The 17,442-nt window shown below is 46.5% G+C and overlaps 1 protein-coding gene across 1 annotated transcript in view; it reads right to left on the minus strand.

The window, feature by feature from the left end:
- SBNO2 (strawberry notch homolog 2 (Drosophila)) overlaps positions 1-17,442 on the minus strand; it is a 68,947-nt gene that overhangs the window by 32,127 nt on the left and 19,378 nt on the right. Inside the window, exon 4 of the mRNA XM_009331171.1 lies at positions 10,312-10,435. Within this exon, the coding sequence (XP_009329446.1) occupies positions 10,312-10,435 (124 nt within the window). The remainder of the gene's footprint in view (positions 1-10,311; positions 10,436-17,442) is intronic.

A 17,442-nucleotide genomic window follows, 5' to 3' on the forward strand; every position in this document is an offset into this window, starting at 1 on the left:
CTTTCCACGCAACCATGGCACGGCTTCAAGCGAAATGCAGCTCGTCGCTGTTCTGCGTTAGAGCTGGCGCTTGGTGCCTGCTGTCATGGCTGATGCAAGAGCTCTTGGGGCCTTGTGCCGAGAACTGCTGGAAAATCCCACGTTGCGAGGCACTTCTCAAAAAACAAAACTTTGGAGCGACAGAAGACAGCAAAGCCCCTACCAGGCCTGCAAGAGATGAGAGCAGAAAATGAGGTGCTCTCCAACCCCTCCGAGAATCCGGGGAGACAAACCGGAGGGGGGTAGTTTTGCTTTACAACATCAGACGAGGAAGGAGGACCGGCCCCTGCAAGAAAGACACACTGGTTCCTGGGGCTGGAAAACCACCCGCAGGTGGCAAACCCCCAACAGGGCTCATTTCCAAGGGCAGCCGAGCACATGGCACAATCAACTGCAGCGCAGCGGTTCCACGGGGATTAATACATTAAACAGCCCTTAATAATGAGGATCCACGTTCCATCATGCAAAGCACCTAGTCCAGAAGGGTTTTTTCAATAAGGAAATGGGAAAGAAAAATGCCTTTCCCCAGGCACTCAGACTACAGCCAGGGATGCTGGTGCCGCGGTCAGAGAAAGCGAGGAAAGGGCAGCCCCAGCAGCCCTCGCCCCGGGAGGAGCTGGGGCATCGCTGCCGTTATTAGAGCACGTTTCACCTCCTGGTGAAGGCTGTGAGCAGCAGTTACACGAGTGCTGCTACAGAAGCATTCTGCAGGAACTGTGGTGAAAATGAAGCGTTTGGTTTCTGTGGGCAGCTGGTTTGGGGTGGAGAAAGGCAGTGGGTTTTCACTGCTGCTTTTATCTGAATTTGATTGTATTTAATTAGCTGGTAGTGCCCTGGAGCTTGGGATAGGTGCATTAATGATACGTTTGAAGAGACTAAATACATTTTTTAAATGTCTTAATTAGTGACTTGCTGGTGACTGCCTTGCTGTGTGACCTTGATTAAACCACCAACTCTTGCCTAAGACTACCAATGTCTTGCTATTTATGCAACCTTTAAAAAAGCAGGTGGTTTATTTCCTCTTCCTTTTCTGTTAGTGGACAAATGGGGCAAAAGGTAGGCAACAAAACTGGACTGCCAAAAGGAAGCAAGACGTATGACATTGTTATAGATAACCAGGACTGCTAAATTGATTTTGCAAGACCGCAGTAATATAATCACAGAAGATAAGATAACCCACTGAGAAACCGCCACCTGGAATTTTAACAACCTGTCCTAGGGGAGAAGGCATGCCACAGCATTTCTGCTCTCCACAGTTCATTCATGAATGCGCACGCTGACAGACAGGGACAGGAAAGCAGAATTATTCCGGCATTCACATCAATTTGACTTACCGTCTGCCAGCAAAAACTGAAATGTACAACCCAGTTCGTTACTTTGTGGGGTAACCTTCACAGCATCCTCTACCACCTCCTAATCACTGACCTACAGGACAGCCTCCTGAACGCGCTGATGGTTTCTTGAAAGCATGTGCTGAACTTCTAGGAAAGCACAGATACAAATCAATATAGACTAACACACCTGTACAGAAGACCTGGCAGCTCATCACCCTCACGCAACCAAAGAGTTCGGGACTGAATTTCCTGAAATACTTAGCTGCCAAAAGATGGGATTTTCAGATGTGTCCAAGCACGCTCCAGGCTCGGCTTCCCGACCCGGTGAGGCACTTGTGAAAAAAGCCATCGGGCCCCTGAAGGCCTCTGCGAGCCAAGCCGCTGGGTACCCATCTCATGTAAACAGGCAGCTGCACACGCGGGAGGGATACCTGAGCAGTGACTACGATATATAATCAGATCACAGCAACGTGTCTTGGAAAAATAAGCTTAAGAGTAGCCAAAGGGTGGAAGAGTACTGAATATCTGCACGTGCAGTTTGTCCTAACAGGGTTGGCTTTTTTTCAGAGGGATGAAAGATGGGAGAGGGTGTATTGTACAGACCGTGCCTTGTTTTTCCTGTTCCCATGACACAGCTGGTTTCACCCAGCTGGGTGCAAGGCTTTGCTTTGCATTTTGGCTGTTTCGAGAACCAAGAGCCATTCCTGCCACGCACAGGGCAGCCTCTGCTCTAGTTTCAAAAGCAAGCGAGGGGAAGCAAGGTGCGTGGTGAGTGACTGCGCTGGGGGGCTTCGACAAGTTGAGACCACAAATGGCTTATTTTTAAAACAGCCACTAAGAACAAGGATAACGAAGCAGCTGGTAGGTATTTTATAAGCAAAGCTGAAATTCAGTCTGTGTGTGAGGGGGGTGTTCGGATCAGCAAGCCCTGCCAGCACACAGCTCCCTTGAGGACTGGAAATTTGGAAGGGAACTGCTGCTTGTTCAGGAATGGGGAGAGGACCAGGAGACAGCCTGTCACCGAGCAAGCGCAGAGGGGATCTCCCATGCTGGTGGGAGTGCAGCGAGCCTTAAAATAAGGAGAAACCAGGGCAGCCTGTGAAGCATAAAGGAAAGCCAGCGAGAGAGTCAACTCTTGCAGGTGATCCTGAAAGCTGGAGGAAACCAGTGCGTGGCAGCAGGCGGCGAGATGCTGCGACTCGGGGAATAACAAACATACAAGGCCAGGGAAAGAAAAATGACTGAAGAAGGTGTTCGTGTCAGAGGCAGTATTTCTCACAGGGACTGCTGTGGTAGGACCACTGGTGCTTTGAGCACATTACGGATCAGGACACGCAGTGACCGCCAGCAGAACTGGAGATGGGGAAACTCACTCGATCAGACTGACTCAGACCGATTCTGCTTTGAATTAAAGCATCTATTTTAAAACATCTCCCAGTGGTCTGCTATTAAATTACATTACCAGCATTTTTTAAGAGCACTCTGTGTTTCAGGCCAGTACTTTTCCCGCTTTTGTTAGCTTTATGAAGGGGAGGAGGCAGAGAACAGTGTTTGCCAAGAACTTCAGAAGGCAGTTCTCCATCGCCTCCCGTGCCTTCTCTCCTGCCCAGATGAAAACTAACAAGTCTGGAACAGGGGAGATGCCAAAGCCCTCCAGGCCCTTGTATCCCCTCCCTAGGGCCCTGGGCATCTTGGCTCGCTCCTGCAATCCGCAGCCAAGCACAACTGACAACAAATCATTCCTCAAAAGCAGAATTACTCTCACCTAACCACAGGTATCTCCACCTAAGATAGTCCCAAGAGCTCCTCTTATACATGGAGGGGAAAGATCTACTCCTAAAGCACGGTTCATGCAACCAAAAGGAGATGTTGCTTTAGAATAACGTCAGCTGCATCCCAGATGTGTCCCCTCCTCCTCGATAACCAACTCAGCTTGGCTAAATCAGACGATCAAAGCAAACCAAGCGCTCGGTCGGTGAATCCTGTGCTGATGTCCGAGCCCTGCAGTTCAGGAAAGGGCTGCAGCACCCGCACACACCCGCCTGCTCTGGCCTTTCGCTGTGAACCCAGCACACAGGCACTGACCAGCTACCGGTGTGCCTGGCTCCAGCACAGCTCACCTTCACGCAGCTCGCAACCGAAGCAGCCAAACCCTTTACACGTGCCGACAGCCCAGGCTGATGCCACTGTCTCCTCGTACACCGACGGCAATACTCGCTCAGCGCCAAGTTGGGAGCTCAGGCGGGTGCGTGGCCGTGTTATCTCAAAATGTATCATCTCAAAACGTATCATCACCCAGGCACCCTACACGCGGTGAGCCACAGCGAGGCAGGAGCCCACGCCGAGAGCAGGGCAGTGGCAAGCACACAAATACTGTGCTCGTGGCCGTCCTGCCAGGGAGCGCACACCGTCATCACCAACACCATTTCACCATACTTACTGTAATTAGGTCAGATGAGCCGTTGTAATTACAGCCTTTATTTTTCTAAACTGAGGCCTGAAGTGTTAGGTATCTCACCAAAAGTGTTTTTAAAGTGTAATTAAGTCAGCCAAAACCCCAACCCTGGAGTGCAAAAACAAAGACATGAGCATGTAAAGCAACTTGTTCGTAAAATGCTTCAAAGGCACCAGAGCCAGTTAATTGTCTTCAAATTGATTTTAATATCTGTATTCCCTGTAGACATAACTCCAGGACAGCGATAGGAAGTTCCAGGATGTTTCTTATTCCAGGAAACTCTTCATTTCAGTCAGAACCAAGTCTTTCATATAATTTAATAACTTACATTGATTTCTCTTAAATCACCACACCTCTGTGCACGGAAGCACTTTTAAAAATTAATACTTTTTTTAAAAGTAGGTTAATTTCCCCCCCCCCCACCTTTAACAAGAAAGATTAATAGGAGATTGCAAGGGGCTGGTAGTGAAAAGAGGGCTGGTTTATGATTAACACATGTGGACAAGAGCCCCCATACACCACAAGCAGATCAAACAAGGCTGTAACTGCATCTTTACAGCATTACTGCAAATGACTCTACCCAAGAGCAGCCAATTCCTCCCTGCCCCCACAAGCTAAATCAATCTGGACTGACCTCCTTCCTCCCGTCCAAGCACAACTCAAATTTTAATAAGGGTACCAGAGTTTCCTGCCAAAGTGTTTGTACGTAGAGCTGCTTCACTGAGGAGAAAAGGAAGGAGCTTCTGCAGAGCCCCCTCGCACACCCGCTGCGCCCACACCTTCCATGCTCAACAGGAGCTGCTCACCCTCACTGCAAAAAGATCGGTCTTATTTTTCAGTGTAACCTATGGCAAATGAAGTCAGAAGAGGAGGTCTCCGTGCGTTCAGAAAAGTCCTGTTCTGGATAGCCACGAGGAGCAAGTCAAATGAAGTTAAGCAAAGGGAAACACAGACTGACTACCAGAAACAGGCAGGATCATTTTAGATAACAAAAGGCTCAGAGGAAATGGGCACAGTCACGTGCTTTAAGTAATTCTAAACAGGATAGAACAGTGAAGTTTTAAAAAAAAAAAATCTGTGGCGGCTAAGAGCAGCAAGTATTTACATGACAGGTATGCTTTTCTAGAACAGGCTGCTCTGCTTTTATGATCAGGCTCTGGGGACAGACTACAGCCCAACACACACACCTGCTGACGGACAGCAGATGCCAAAGTATAAGTTAAAACCTCCTGGATTTAGTGTTTTGCTGTGGCAATTAACAGCTCTTGCCATCAGTGACACAAGATAGCACTGATATGATAAAAACGCCTTTGCAGCAGAATTACTGCACGCAAGCACTGGATTCCAACTCGCCAGCACCTGAGACTGAAGGCATAAACAGCAGAAAGCGAGGGAAGAATTGGAAACCAAAACCTGCTTTTCTTCAGGACTTTGATTTCTAAGGACATGTGTGCAGTCAGTAGACTTTTCCCATAAAGAGATGACACCACAGGGTCGGGGAGAGACTTTGGCTTAAGACAACAGTTCCCAAGGATCAAGAAATGCTATCAGACCCCAGTATGGCCTCATATAACTATTTTCTAAACCTCAGTTTAAGCCACTTGTTTATATAAAGATGCCAATAGACCGGCAAGGATGAATCACCCAAGAGCAAGCCAAAAAACAAAAATATTGCAGAGGAAACAAGTTCAAGTTCACATTGGGCTGTTCTGACCAAGCACCTTGTCCAATACACAGACGGCGCTCAGCGAGGCTGCTGCGATACACGCAGAAATCGCTCTTCCCCAGACCCGAGCAGCAGCGGTGAGTGATTCAACTAAAAAGAAATTCCGATAGCAATTAAGAAATGTGGCAACTCCCCCTCATGGCATCCTCAGGCCAGCAAAGGCTTTACACTCTGAAGGTCCAGCTGAGGACCTCCGAAACAAAATATGGAGGGAAGATAGGGGGGAGCAAATGCCAGTGTTGGAGGAAAACACATCAGCCTTCCCACTCTCCGAACCCTCGAGTCCCCCAAACCCTAGGGCACATGAACAATCCTCCGATCATCGCCACCAACAGAAAGTATTTACTACACAAATACCTCAGAATCGTTAGTCATTTGCTCTTTAGACTTTTTAAATCTGTTTTCAGTACTCCTGGAAAACTCTTTAAGGAGACAAAGTGCCTACAGGCTACGCAGTCTGAGGCCAGGCTGGAGTCCCGCTGCAGCCCAGAATGGCTGCAGGTACATTTTGGGGCGGCGGCGTTCACCATCAGGTCACACACAGGGATCACAAAGCTTCGCTCCAGATCAGACACTTCCATCTCCTTCCTCTGCCCCCCCCGCCGGACAGCATGCAAAAGCCAAGCACTGGCAGGCTGCTGAGATACACAAAGGGCTGTAACCCAAGGGGATAGCAAGCTCTCCTGTGCTGTTGAACTATCACAGATAGGATTTTGGTATCTGAGCAAAGACAAGAGAATAGTCTGTATTTAGCAAAGACAAGAGAATAGTCTGTATTCACGTATGAAGGCAGCACAAGTTCTCACAGAAGCACCCAATCTACCTTGTCTGCCCAGCGACCACAGATGTAATCAAGAATCTCTTACCAAAGCATGCAGCAAACTCCTCATGTTCTCTCTTTGGTTTCACTCCTCTGTTTGGCATGGTCGTAACAGCACAAAGTTTAATGGGACTTGCCACTCCTACCACCGCACTAGGCAAGTATGGAAAAGATAGGTACTTTCCTATACAGTCACCTGGAAAGATGTAACCACCCAGGCTGCTCCCACACCTTCCGAATGGCATGTTTCAGCTTTCCAGGCAGATTGTTAATATTTAACAGTTTGGCATCTGGGACAGCAAGAAACCAGTAAAGTGGAAAATATTGCTGAAGCAAGGGATGTAAAAGCTCCAGGACGCTCCCAGGTGACTCCAGACTGATGGCACTGCCTCCAGTTAAGTGCCTGCTGCTCTACCAGATCCAGGCTCTAATCCTGGCTCCTGTGAAAAAATCATCAGCTTTTCTCTGGATGAGCAATGACTAGTAGTTTAGAAAGCCCTAAGTTTTATCAATGGATTTCCATGTTCGTGCTTATTGCACTCTAATATGTGAGAACACCAGGAGCAAACCGTGCAGAAAGCTCAAAGAAGTCAAGAGCCGAGTGTTCAGAAAGGCTGATCTGGCTCCGTACCTCAGCAGAACACGCCGTTTGAGCTGGAAACGCCTCTTCGAGAGACAGTAGAGCACAACACTAGTGTTATTTCACACTGATGGGCACTGTCACACTAGACACCCGGCGAGTGCTGTCCATCTGCCCTGCGGCAGCTCTAGACAGACACCAGCCCCTCTGAGGTACAAACTCGACCAGATCAGTTTCAGATTGGAAAACAAAGCTCTAACAAAGGTCTTATTCAGTGTTTCTCAGTTTCAGAACACACAGGGTGACACATCACTGCCTTGGGTCATCCATGGGAATCTCCAGAAAGCCCCAAGCAGTAATGCTCAGTGCATGGACTTACAGCCACCAAACAGGACAGAAAAGCACCCATAAAAATGCTCTGTTCCTCGTGGGAACGTACATAGCACTACCTGCTATTACGTGGTACAACACCTGAGTAAAAGAACTGCCTTGGCTGCGTTGGATTCAGAGGCAGACACTTCATTGTTTCTATACTTGAAGCAGAAGAACACTTGCAAGCACGTTGTCATAGGTGCAGTCTCACAACAGTTGGCTTGGAAAGAAAGGGTCCAAGCGAAATCGTAACTGCCTACAGTCACCTCACTCCCATCTGTCACTTCCTCTCCAAAAGGATGAGAGTGGCACAAGAATTATTTCTTGTTCTGGAAATCATTTGAGGTCAGTTATGTCTAGTTTGTCACAGAGCCCTCCTGCTCTTTTATCACCCAGCCAACACAAAGAAGCATCTCCTTTTCACAAAGAATCTCCAAAAATCTGCTCTTCCAAGCTGGCTGAGATCAATTTCCATGATGTAGCAGGGGAAGGAAGCTGATCGACCACTTAGATACTAGAAAATACATAAGAAATAATTAAACCCTTTTCCTGTTAAACCCCTCAGCCTAACTGCACCAGACCTGCAAGCTGAGACCTATGGAGAGGACCCCTCTTCCCACCGCAGTCTGTTAAATGGCTTCCACAAGTTGATGAGATCACGTTTCTGTCTCATTCCCCCTGCAATTAATTCTGCAGGAGGCAAAGATCAATGCTGCTTCGATTCATTTACTTATCTGGTTTTATCCAGTTAGAAGACTCTGGTCAACAGCTACTGGTGACTGACCAGATCCGCTGCGTCAGGCGAGTCACTAATGTGAGGCACCCCCAGCAGCTTTGCTCAGGGAGCTGAATTTGGACTACCGCACCAGCGGCTCACCTCAAAAGGCACAAATCCCCAGCACACGTAAATCCAAACCTGCAGAAATCAGAGTCCCAAGGAGGTTCAAAACCTCTCTTTAGCCATGCCAAGAAAATAAAAGCACAATTAGCGGGAATTAACACATCCCCTTCAAGAAGAGGGGAAATGCATCAATTTGCTGATGCATCAATTAATGAATCATGCAGGAAGAAGAGACAGATTACGAAGGAAAGTTTCTGTTTATACATATGTCTTGACATTCAGCAGTTACTGAAAATACATTCAAAAGTGCAAGGCAGCTTAATGGGGCCTGCTGAAGTATTTCTCGGTGTGTCAGAGCACGATGCTAGCACGTAGTACATCCGTACTGCCCCAGTTTATCCTCGTGTCTCTCCTGCCCTGTTTTCAGCAACTTAGGGCTACCTTGTAAGGCATGCTGAGAATTAATAATGAAACATCCAGAAAAGGCCAGTCTTCACCTGAACACAGAAGGGGGGAAAACAACAAACTCGGCTCCATCTCACACAGCACCCAAACAGTGCCCCTTGTGCTTAACTATCACACCGAGTCACAGACCTGAAGCAGACAACTGATGTTCAGATTAGCCAGTTCCCAGACTCAGAGGAAGCTTGGCTCTGACGGTAAGCTTCTTTGTGACCAGAAAAAAAATAATACTTTTAGTGAAACAAGTTTGACTTACAGATAACATAGGTGAAGATTCTGAAGAGAGCCCATGATTTTGCACACCTTAAAGGTTCCTCTGAGACCCTCCAAGCACCCCTGAGGCTTAAAGGTCCAATCTGTCAGCAAGTGATGAGCCCCCAACCAACCTGTGAATCAGCTCTCAATTAGAAGACCTTAAGCATACAAAACACCAAAAAAAAAAAAAAATCAATCACTAATTTCTAATGTAAGCTCCCTATAGCACTGTCTAACCGAAAAAGCTATTCTGCACATGGCTCGAAGCATGTGCCCGTCCCTGAGCACTGCCACAGCCCTGCTCCTTCTCGTGTCTCTTGTCTGATGGGAGAGTCGTGCTCAAACAACTGCTCAGGACACAAGTCAGGGGCTGGAAGTAAAGGGGTGCTCCGTAACTCTCTCTGCACTCCTCCCCCTTGGCTGCTTCCCGCAGGGTTTTGAAGCACGGCGGGCTGTGCCCTTTGCCTACCTGAGGCAGGACGCTGGACCGCATCTGGCACCTGCGTGCTTCCCAGATAACCAGAACAGTGACTTACTGAGGTAGGAGAGCTGAGAGGAGGGAGTTCATTCAGTTTGGCTGTTGCCTTGACAGGTCAAAGCAGGGTAACATTCTGCAGTTTTACTCACTATGTCTCTTCAGACGCTGGGGGAAACCCTAATGCAAAGAACATACACAGCCAGACACTGATAATGTCTGTATTAACTCCTAGAATGGATATAGCTAGTCCCTTCTTTATTCCAAGTCAGCTCTGTCATATCAGCTGCTTTCCAGTCTTTACTGACCAATCCTATCATGAGATGTTGCCAAAAACCAGTGCAACATTTCAAAAACTCCATGGAAAGAGCTCCTTCCCACCCAGAGAGATCCCTGAGGTGAGGATGCCTCTTGATCCCTAGAGATGCCAAACGAACCAGGGTGACTTCATTCCTCCCACACTTCAGCTCTGCAAAAAATGAATGGGCTACAATCTCAGTTCGCTAGGCACTGAGTTGATGTAATCCCTAAATATTCACTGTTCAGGAATCCACCACTTGTAATCAGTGAGAAAGCACAGGCAACGTATGCGAGTGAAGAGTGTTTCAGCAGGCAAGTGATTTAACTGTCTGAAGCATGTTCAAATTCACACTTACCTACACCCTCCTGCAAACTGGATTCTCCCATGCACTTTCAGTGTTTATGTTAAACATCACTTTAAAAGACAGAAGCAATTTTACCACAGATAAGTTGCTACCAAGCCAACAGATAGCTTCTGAATTGCTGTGTCAGAGAACCTATCCCAATTGTGCACAATTCCTAGCAGGTGCTGGACAAATTTAAGATATTGCTCATCTCTTCCTTTCCCTTCAATAAGGCAATACTGAAAAATAAAACCCATCACCATAAAGTACCGTTCTCCCCCAAAGCCATCAAGTAGCTATGTACTTACCTGAGGAAAATCACCATTTTTTGGTAAGAAGTCAGTGGGGTCCACAGATGCATAGTTTGTATCCAAGAAATGTGGTCTGCTGATGGAATTCATATAAAAATCGTGAGGGGAATTAAAATATTGCCTGTAAGGAAATGGGAAAAGCAGTTATTTCCTGTCTGTCCTGAGTATTTCTCAGGTTGCTTCAGATACCATCGTCAGTGGTGAAGCTGCAACTATGGGATGACACATACAGGAGATTGATATTAAAAAAGCTGTATTTATCCAGAAGAGATATCTAGGCAAAATAATACATCCACAAGTTATATCCTACATCCCAGACTCAGTAGTGTAAGAGTCTGGAAAGCTGCATTAGCATTCAGTTCTCTGCAATTTGTGTAAACTGGGAAGGACTTAGTAGATAATAATGGTCTGCAGGACTAAATAATATTTCAGTGCTGACAACAAAGCAAAATTAAGCCTCTGAGATGTCCCAGCGCCAAGCGTTTGACGGGTGTGATGGAACCTGACAATCACACTACGTAAGGACAAGCATCAAGTTTCATGGAAATATCACACCCGAACGCTAGTTTGGGTCATAAAACTGAAACAGCCCTGCAAACTAGCACAGACAGGGAAAGAAAACACCCCCCTTTGCACACCCTTGACAGGGAGGTTTACCGGTCACAGATCTTAACTTAAAGACAGATAAAAATGGAAGGGTTAGGGATATGCAACCCTAGACAGAACTATTAGCCCAGACAGAGATGAATTACGGACGTAACCGATCATACCGAGTTACAAAGCAAGATCTCTGCCGAACTGACAAGCGAGAAAAGCAAAGGTCTTCTGGCTGCTCCCTCCTGGGTAGGCCACATGCCAGCGCTTCCTCCAGCCTCCCTTCCCCCAGCACCAGCTTCCTCCGAGCAGAGAGGAGGTAAGAACTGCAAAAGAGCAGACAATTCCCTTCCTCCTCCCCAGGAGTAGCCTCTGGCCTGTATTACACGACCGCCTTCTGGATTGCTATTACACACGCAAGCCCTTTCCCTCTCCTGCAGGAGCAAGGAATGTGCTTCGTAATCTTTCCCGTAAGGACTGTGCACTCACGCTGCTTGGGCAATCGCCACCCAACACGTTTGCATGCTGGAACCACTAAAACGTTTCACCCGATCTGACTGGTTTCCTCTTGTGGCAAGTTGTACGTTCTTCATAATGCCAGGGTTGCAGAACCCACAGCAATAAACTTTAACAAGGCACTGGGGGGGAGGGAGAAACAAAATTTAAGAAGAAATACTACCCAGGAGCAGAGCTGGGGAATGACTGCACTGCCAAAGTACTATTAAGCAATTAAAATGCCATGTGTGGCTAGCAGCTCATTAATACACCATGCTTAACATTTACATACGTATTTATGTGCAAACACAGTTATCTCGCTCTGCTAAATACATTTTTCCTGCTCTTTTTTCCATCATTAAATATAATGCTCTCAGAAAGGAACAGCTCCCTCCCTCCCTCCCCCTCTTTTCCTTTTTTCCTTCTTTTCAGTGCTGCCACTGTTTTACCTACTGCAGAGATACACCGAAACAGCGACCTAACCCTGGGCGAAGGCAGAGAGGTGGATTTAGCACACCTGCACGAAGTAGCTCTGACAATCCAGCACTGACTCTCGGCTCCTCCTAATCTATCCAGGCAAATGAAAATCTGTGCATAAATTCTGGGAATTAATGTATTTACACACAGGAAAAGGCTTGTTTAAATTGCTTTCAAGTTGAAACCGCCGTGGTCTCACTCTCTCTCTCGCATGAGAACAGAGCTTGGCCAGCGCTAACGAACTAACCAGGGAAGGGGAAAACTATTTTTACCGGAAAAATGAACACCGCCTCCTATTCCACCAGCACCTCGTGGGTCTGGACAAGAGTCAGTTCAGGTAACGGGAAGGAGACCATGACAACCCCAACCTCCCTGGCCCGAACTGCTGTGGAATGACCGGCTTTGGTACGTTATTTTGCTTCCCTTAATCTTGGTTTTCAAATCTGTGAATGTGAGATGCACTTTCTTCTTGCAGTCTGAAGTAAGAGCCAACAGCAACTCAGTACACTGCTTTGAGATCCTCTTAGGAAAGCCACCAAGTATGCAGCATTTGCCAAAGTCCTTTTAGTACCTATGGCGCTGTGCTTTACCTTTCTTTCAGTAAGAACTTAAAGACCTTCACCCTCATCTGAAGAGTTGTCATAAAGCCACTGACAGGTTAGCTCGAATTAAACCACAAAAAAAAGCATTAACCGGAAGAATCAAGTATGGGAACCTTGCTGTATTGCCAAAGCAAAGATGTGAAAACAGCCTCATAGCCCTGTACATACCTGCTCACCCTCTCCAGGTCTTAGATACTGGTAAACTGCTCCAGGGAAGCTACTCTGGGTCAACAGCTTCCCCTGAGAGGCTGAGGGTGTTCACTGGATAACTAAAGATTGTTTTAGAAAGGAAATTCATACTGGGTTTAATCACACTGGATTTACAAAAGACTGCCCATTTGCACTCTTATCCTAAGATCTGACTTCGAGCCGCAGCGCTAAAGAAGGAACCGGGTGTCCTGGACAATAGAAAACAGCACTGCAAGTTCACGTCCTGTCACGGAGACAGTCAACTTGCCCGTGAAGAGCCAGGCTCTGGCTAACCTGGCCCATCCCAGAGCCAAAACCCCTCTGATTGAACTTGGAAGACAGCCAGGGACACGCACAATTGAGGTCCATCCAACAGTTGTGGGCAGGTGCTACACCAGTCCCTTTCAGGCCAGTGATTCACTTTAACCATTGAGGTTGGCTATTGAAGCAATCAAGGCCCTACACCAATTACTAACCTCATAATAATTAAATACACAGGCTTATTATTTAGTCAGTGAAACTCATCTCTTCAGTGCTCAGAGTTTAATGAGTTAATGCTAGGGAGTTTGGAGTAATTTTACTTCTTTTGGCTGCAGAAAACCAAGTGCTGATCTTCTTTATGAAGAAAGCCAGACCTTTTTAACCCAAATGACTAAATGCATTTAGTCACTAAGTTCTTAAGAGAAATTACACTAAGGTGAAGTTGAGACTGGAGAAGTGCTGTGCTCTTCAGACAGAAGAGGTTGCACTGGCTCCATCCCGCCCCCCAGAAGAGGAATGCTCCATTGTGACTCAGCCAGCATCAACACCACTTTGCTTTGGGGAAAGGTAGTCACCCCGATGAAGCCACACAGACAAAAGGGAAGGCATGCCGGTCTTCCACTTCAGAACTCTGCTTCACAAAAGAGAAAGAGGGAATCTGGCTCGAGAGCTCAGTTTGAAGAAATCAGCATTTCCTTGTGTGAAGAGGAAGTTACATGTGCTGACGACCCAGTACTCGTCCCTCAACAGGTACCAGTTAAGAAAAATAAGTGTCTGCTCCCTGCCCCACAAGCAGAACAAGCCAATAAAGCCAAGTCCAAGAAATCAGCTGTTATGAAAAAGGATATTTAGAAATCTAACTAGAGGGACATTTTCCTGTAGGAAAACATGAAGGAAAGTACATGAAGGTATGCAACGTTCAGAACCCAACAAGCACCAGTAGCCTTACTGCAGAGATGGTTCCTACCCTTCCTCAAGGAATAAAGCAGCTGGCTCAGAGAAATTCTTACACCCCTGAGTCCTGGGACATTATGAGCTGGGTGGGGAGCATCTTTGGATTATATCAAGTTCAGACAATTGCTTTAAAGAGCAAGACTGCTTTTTTTTGCTGCCACCCACTCTAAACATAGCAGCAGTGGAACAGTTTGGTACAAGGCAAACCTGAGCTGACATCTGACTCACCCAAATCATTTGATGTCAGTCCAGCCAGTGGGTCTCAGGGTAGGGCTATTTCACATACTCCAACAGAATGTTGTTGGGTGGGGTTTTTTTGTTGGGTTGCTTTGGTTTGGTTTTGTTTTGGTGTTTTTTTTTTTCTTAAAGAATTTGATAATTGCCTTCAGTTTTCCTGAAGCTCAGGACTTTCAACAGCAGGACCTAGAGGAACACACTGTAGACAGGCTTTTACAGGAATCCACATCTCAGAGGTGAGCACTGCAACGCACATCCCTCCCAGGAGGTGGGTCTCCATACTCTGACAGCTTAAGCTTGCTATAACAACACTTGTTTAGACCACACTATGATATTGTGCCTGCCTCGCATGCTTCATACCAGCTGCTCATCAATGCATCCAATGCATCCGAAGCCCTTCTGGGGCCATGCTGCAATTTCACTGGTGACCTCCTATGTGTATTTTGGCCAGACCTTATGCTCTGATGTTATAGCCCTCCATTCAGAGACACAAACTCCACATCTCAGGCCAGCAGAAGATCAGAGACAAGCTGGCAAGGTCACAGGCTGCCTCGGCATCAGTCTGGCACTCTTCTTCCCCATCATTAGACCAATTTACGTTTTTCAAAGCCTACTTTACTATTATAGTAAGCAATACTCCACACGTGGGTGGCAAAGTAGAAAAGGGAATGAAAACAGCAGGAAAAGAGGGTGTTGCGTGTTTTGGAAACTGGGGAAGAAAGCTTTGCTCCAGGTTTTGAGAAATACTTTTTTGCAGATGTGTGACACCGCTTCCAACAGCACCACTGGACTGACCCAGATTTCCCTGAAGCAAGGAATGTATTGAGCCTACAGCTGCAAAGGAAGCCCAGCTCTTCAGGGATAATTGCCTTAGAAATGAACTGAGCTACAGCTCTTCCCTACAGGGGACCTGAACCTCATTTGTTCTTTCAAGCAAGGTTTAATACACTGTTTACATTTTTCAGGTTAAGAAAATCTGAAACAAAGAGGCAAGCTTCGGTATCTTTTAAAGAAATTCTCAGGCATGAAAGTTAACTACTGAAAAGAAACAGGAAAAACCTGCTTCAGGACAAAGCTGTTGCTAAGAGAATAAGCCATGTCCAAACACAGCCACTTGCAAATGAGATTTCTTCTGCAAGGATTTTGAAGAGAAACTTGTACTAACTCTAATGCCATCCACATTTTTCTATTTTACAACATGGGCTATAATTACAACTCCCTTTACAATCCCATTTTTCAACGTTTCCATCCCTTTCAGGATTCCTACCTGTAACGCCCTAACCCTAAATCCACCTAAAAAAGATTCAGCTGCAGTTTTCAAAAACAAAAGGACAGACTTCTTTGTTTTTTGTGAAATACAGATATGGAAAATTTCACCTGAAAGGTAATTTTTACAATTACCAGGATATAAAACCCAGGAAGCTAAAGGCGCAGCCTTGGCTAAATCATTCTCTAGCAAGTAATCGCTACAATGAGCCTCATTTCCAAAAGTAACTATAGCAAAGTCAACAAGTTTACATTTGTGTTAAATGCAGGCATGTCTTTGCAGGATCAAGGCTATAAAGTTTCCAGCAGAGTTGACACGAGCAGCACTAAACAGGAAGAAAGCAAGGGGCAAAACCAGAACAAATGGTCAAAGAAAAAAACCCAACACAATAGATAAACACAATCTAATCTTGTGGTTCGATACAGCAAAAGAGAAATTCTGCTATAGCTCTCTTGAGGATTCACAAAGTGTAATTTACAGGAATCATGCTTAAGAAGTACACCCTCTTCCAATCAGAGACAGGCTAGCTAAGAGCAAAGATACTGAACTTATCTGATAACTCCTCTCAAATTCTCACCTTGGGGAGTAACTAGCAAGGCAGGGCTCCATTCAGCACCTGTGGGACAGCTGCTTGGTGATCTCACATCAAGAACTGCCCTATTCCATCCACCCTGTCACTGCTGGCTAGCTCACTCTGCAGACTGAGGTGGACCAGGCACGTGAGAAGCAAGAAGAACTAATGCAGAGAGAAAACACGTCTCATCCCTCTGAACAGAGGAGCTGATTCTCACTGCTGCCAGCCGGGCTGGAACTTAGACACTCATGAGGATGGATCGCTCTGCTTTTCCACGAAGATGCAAAAATCCCTTTAGGAAGGAGGTTAAACTAAATCCTCAAGCACCTGGAACGCAGTTATTAGCTCACAATATCAAGTTCTGTTTCTTTTATTTTTCCTTCCTCTCACCTCTGACCTAAATAAAAACACATCCTGTATATCTGTGCCACTCCCTGTATTCACAAAAAGACCAAAGCAGCCGTCAACTAGCCTTGAAACCTTCTTCCCAACAATCAGCATCTCCCGGTCCCAACAGAGTTCCAACCCAAGTCACTCCGTGGTGGCACAAGGCCACTTTATGTTGTCCCAAACATCTCCTGTCATATCCTACCTTCTGATCCAGGATGGAGGTTCATCATAAAGGGGGAGAAGGAAGAACAATGTTTATTGTTATGCAAAGATCCCGCAAAAATTTTGGGCATGTAATCTAGAAAAGTTTTTGCACTGAATCTAGAAAGCACGTCTGGTGTTTTTCCCATCAGATAGGGCCATTGTTACTACGCAAATGTGACTGAAACCCATCACAACTCTGCTTCACAGCACTGAACTGTGCTGTACGCTAGGCAGCTTTACTTAGAAGTCAGTCACAATTTCCCACACGAGCCCGTACTCATCACCTCACACCTTGTGAGATCAGGTTATCAGTGAAGAACATCAGTTATAACCAGAGGAAGAAGTCATGACTCTTGATGAACTCTGGGTTGTGCAGTTAGGGGCTCTGCACGTTTTTTCAATATAGACGTGTGCTGGTTTTTTAGAAGTCAGTCACAATTTCCCACACGAGCCCGTACTCATCACCTCACACCTTGTGAGATCAGGTTATCAGTGAAGAACATCAGTTATAACCAGAGGAAGAAGTCATGACTCTTGATGAACTCTGGGTTGTGCAGTTAGGGGCTCTGCACGTTTTTTCAATATAGACGTGTGCTGGTTTTGGCTGGGATAGAGTTAATTTTCTCCACAGTAGCTGGCATGGGGCTGTGTTTGGGATTTGTGCTGGAAACGGTGTTGATAACACAGGGATGTTTTCGTTGTTGCTGAGCAGTGCTGACACAGAGTCAAGGCCTTTTCTGCTGCTCGCCCCACCCCACCAGCGAGCAGGCTGGGGGGGCACAAGAAGCTGGGAGGGGACACGGCCGGGACAGCTGACCCCAACTGACCCAAGGGATATCCCACACCATATGGCGTCATGCCCAGCACATAAAGCTGGGGGAAGG

This window comes from Pygoscelis adeliae, unplaced genomic scaffold (genome assembly GCF_000699105.1).
Source record: "Pygoscelis adeliae isolate BGI_AS28 unplaced genomic scaffold, ASM69910v1 Scaffold669, whole genome shotgun sequence".
Classification (NCBI taxonomy): Eukaryota; Metazoa; Chordata; class Aves; order Sphenisciformes; family Spheniscidae; genus Pygoscelis; species Pygoscelis adeliae.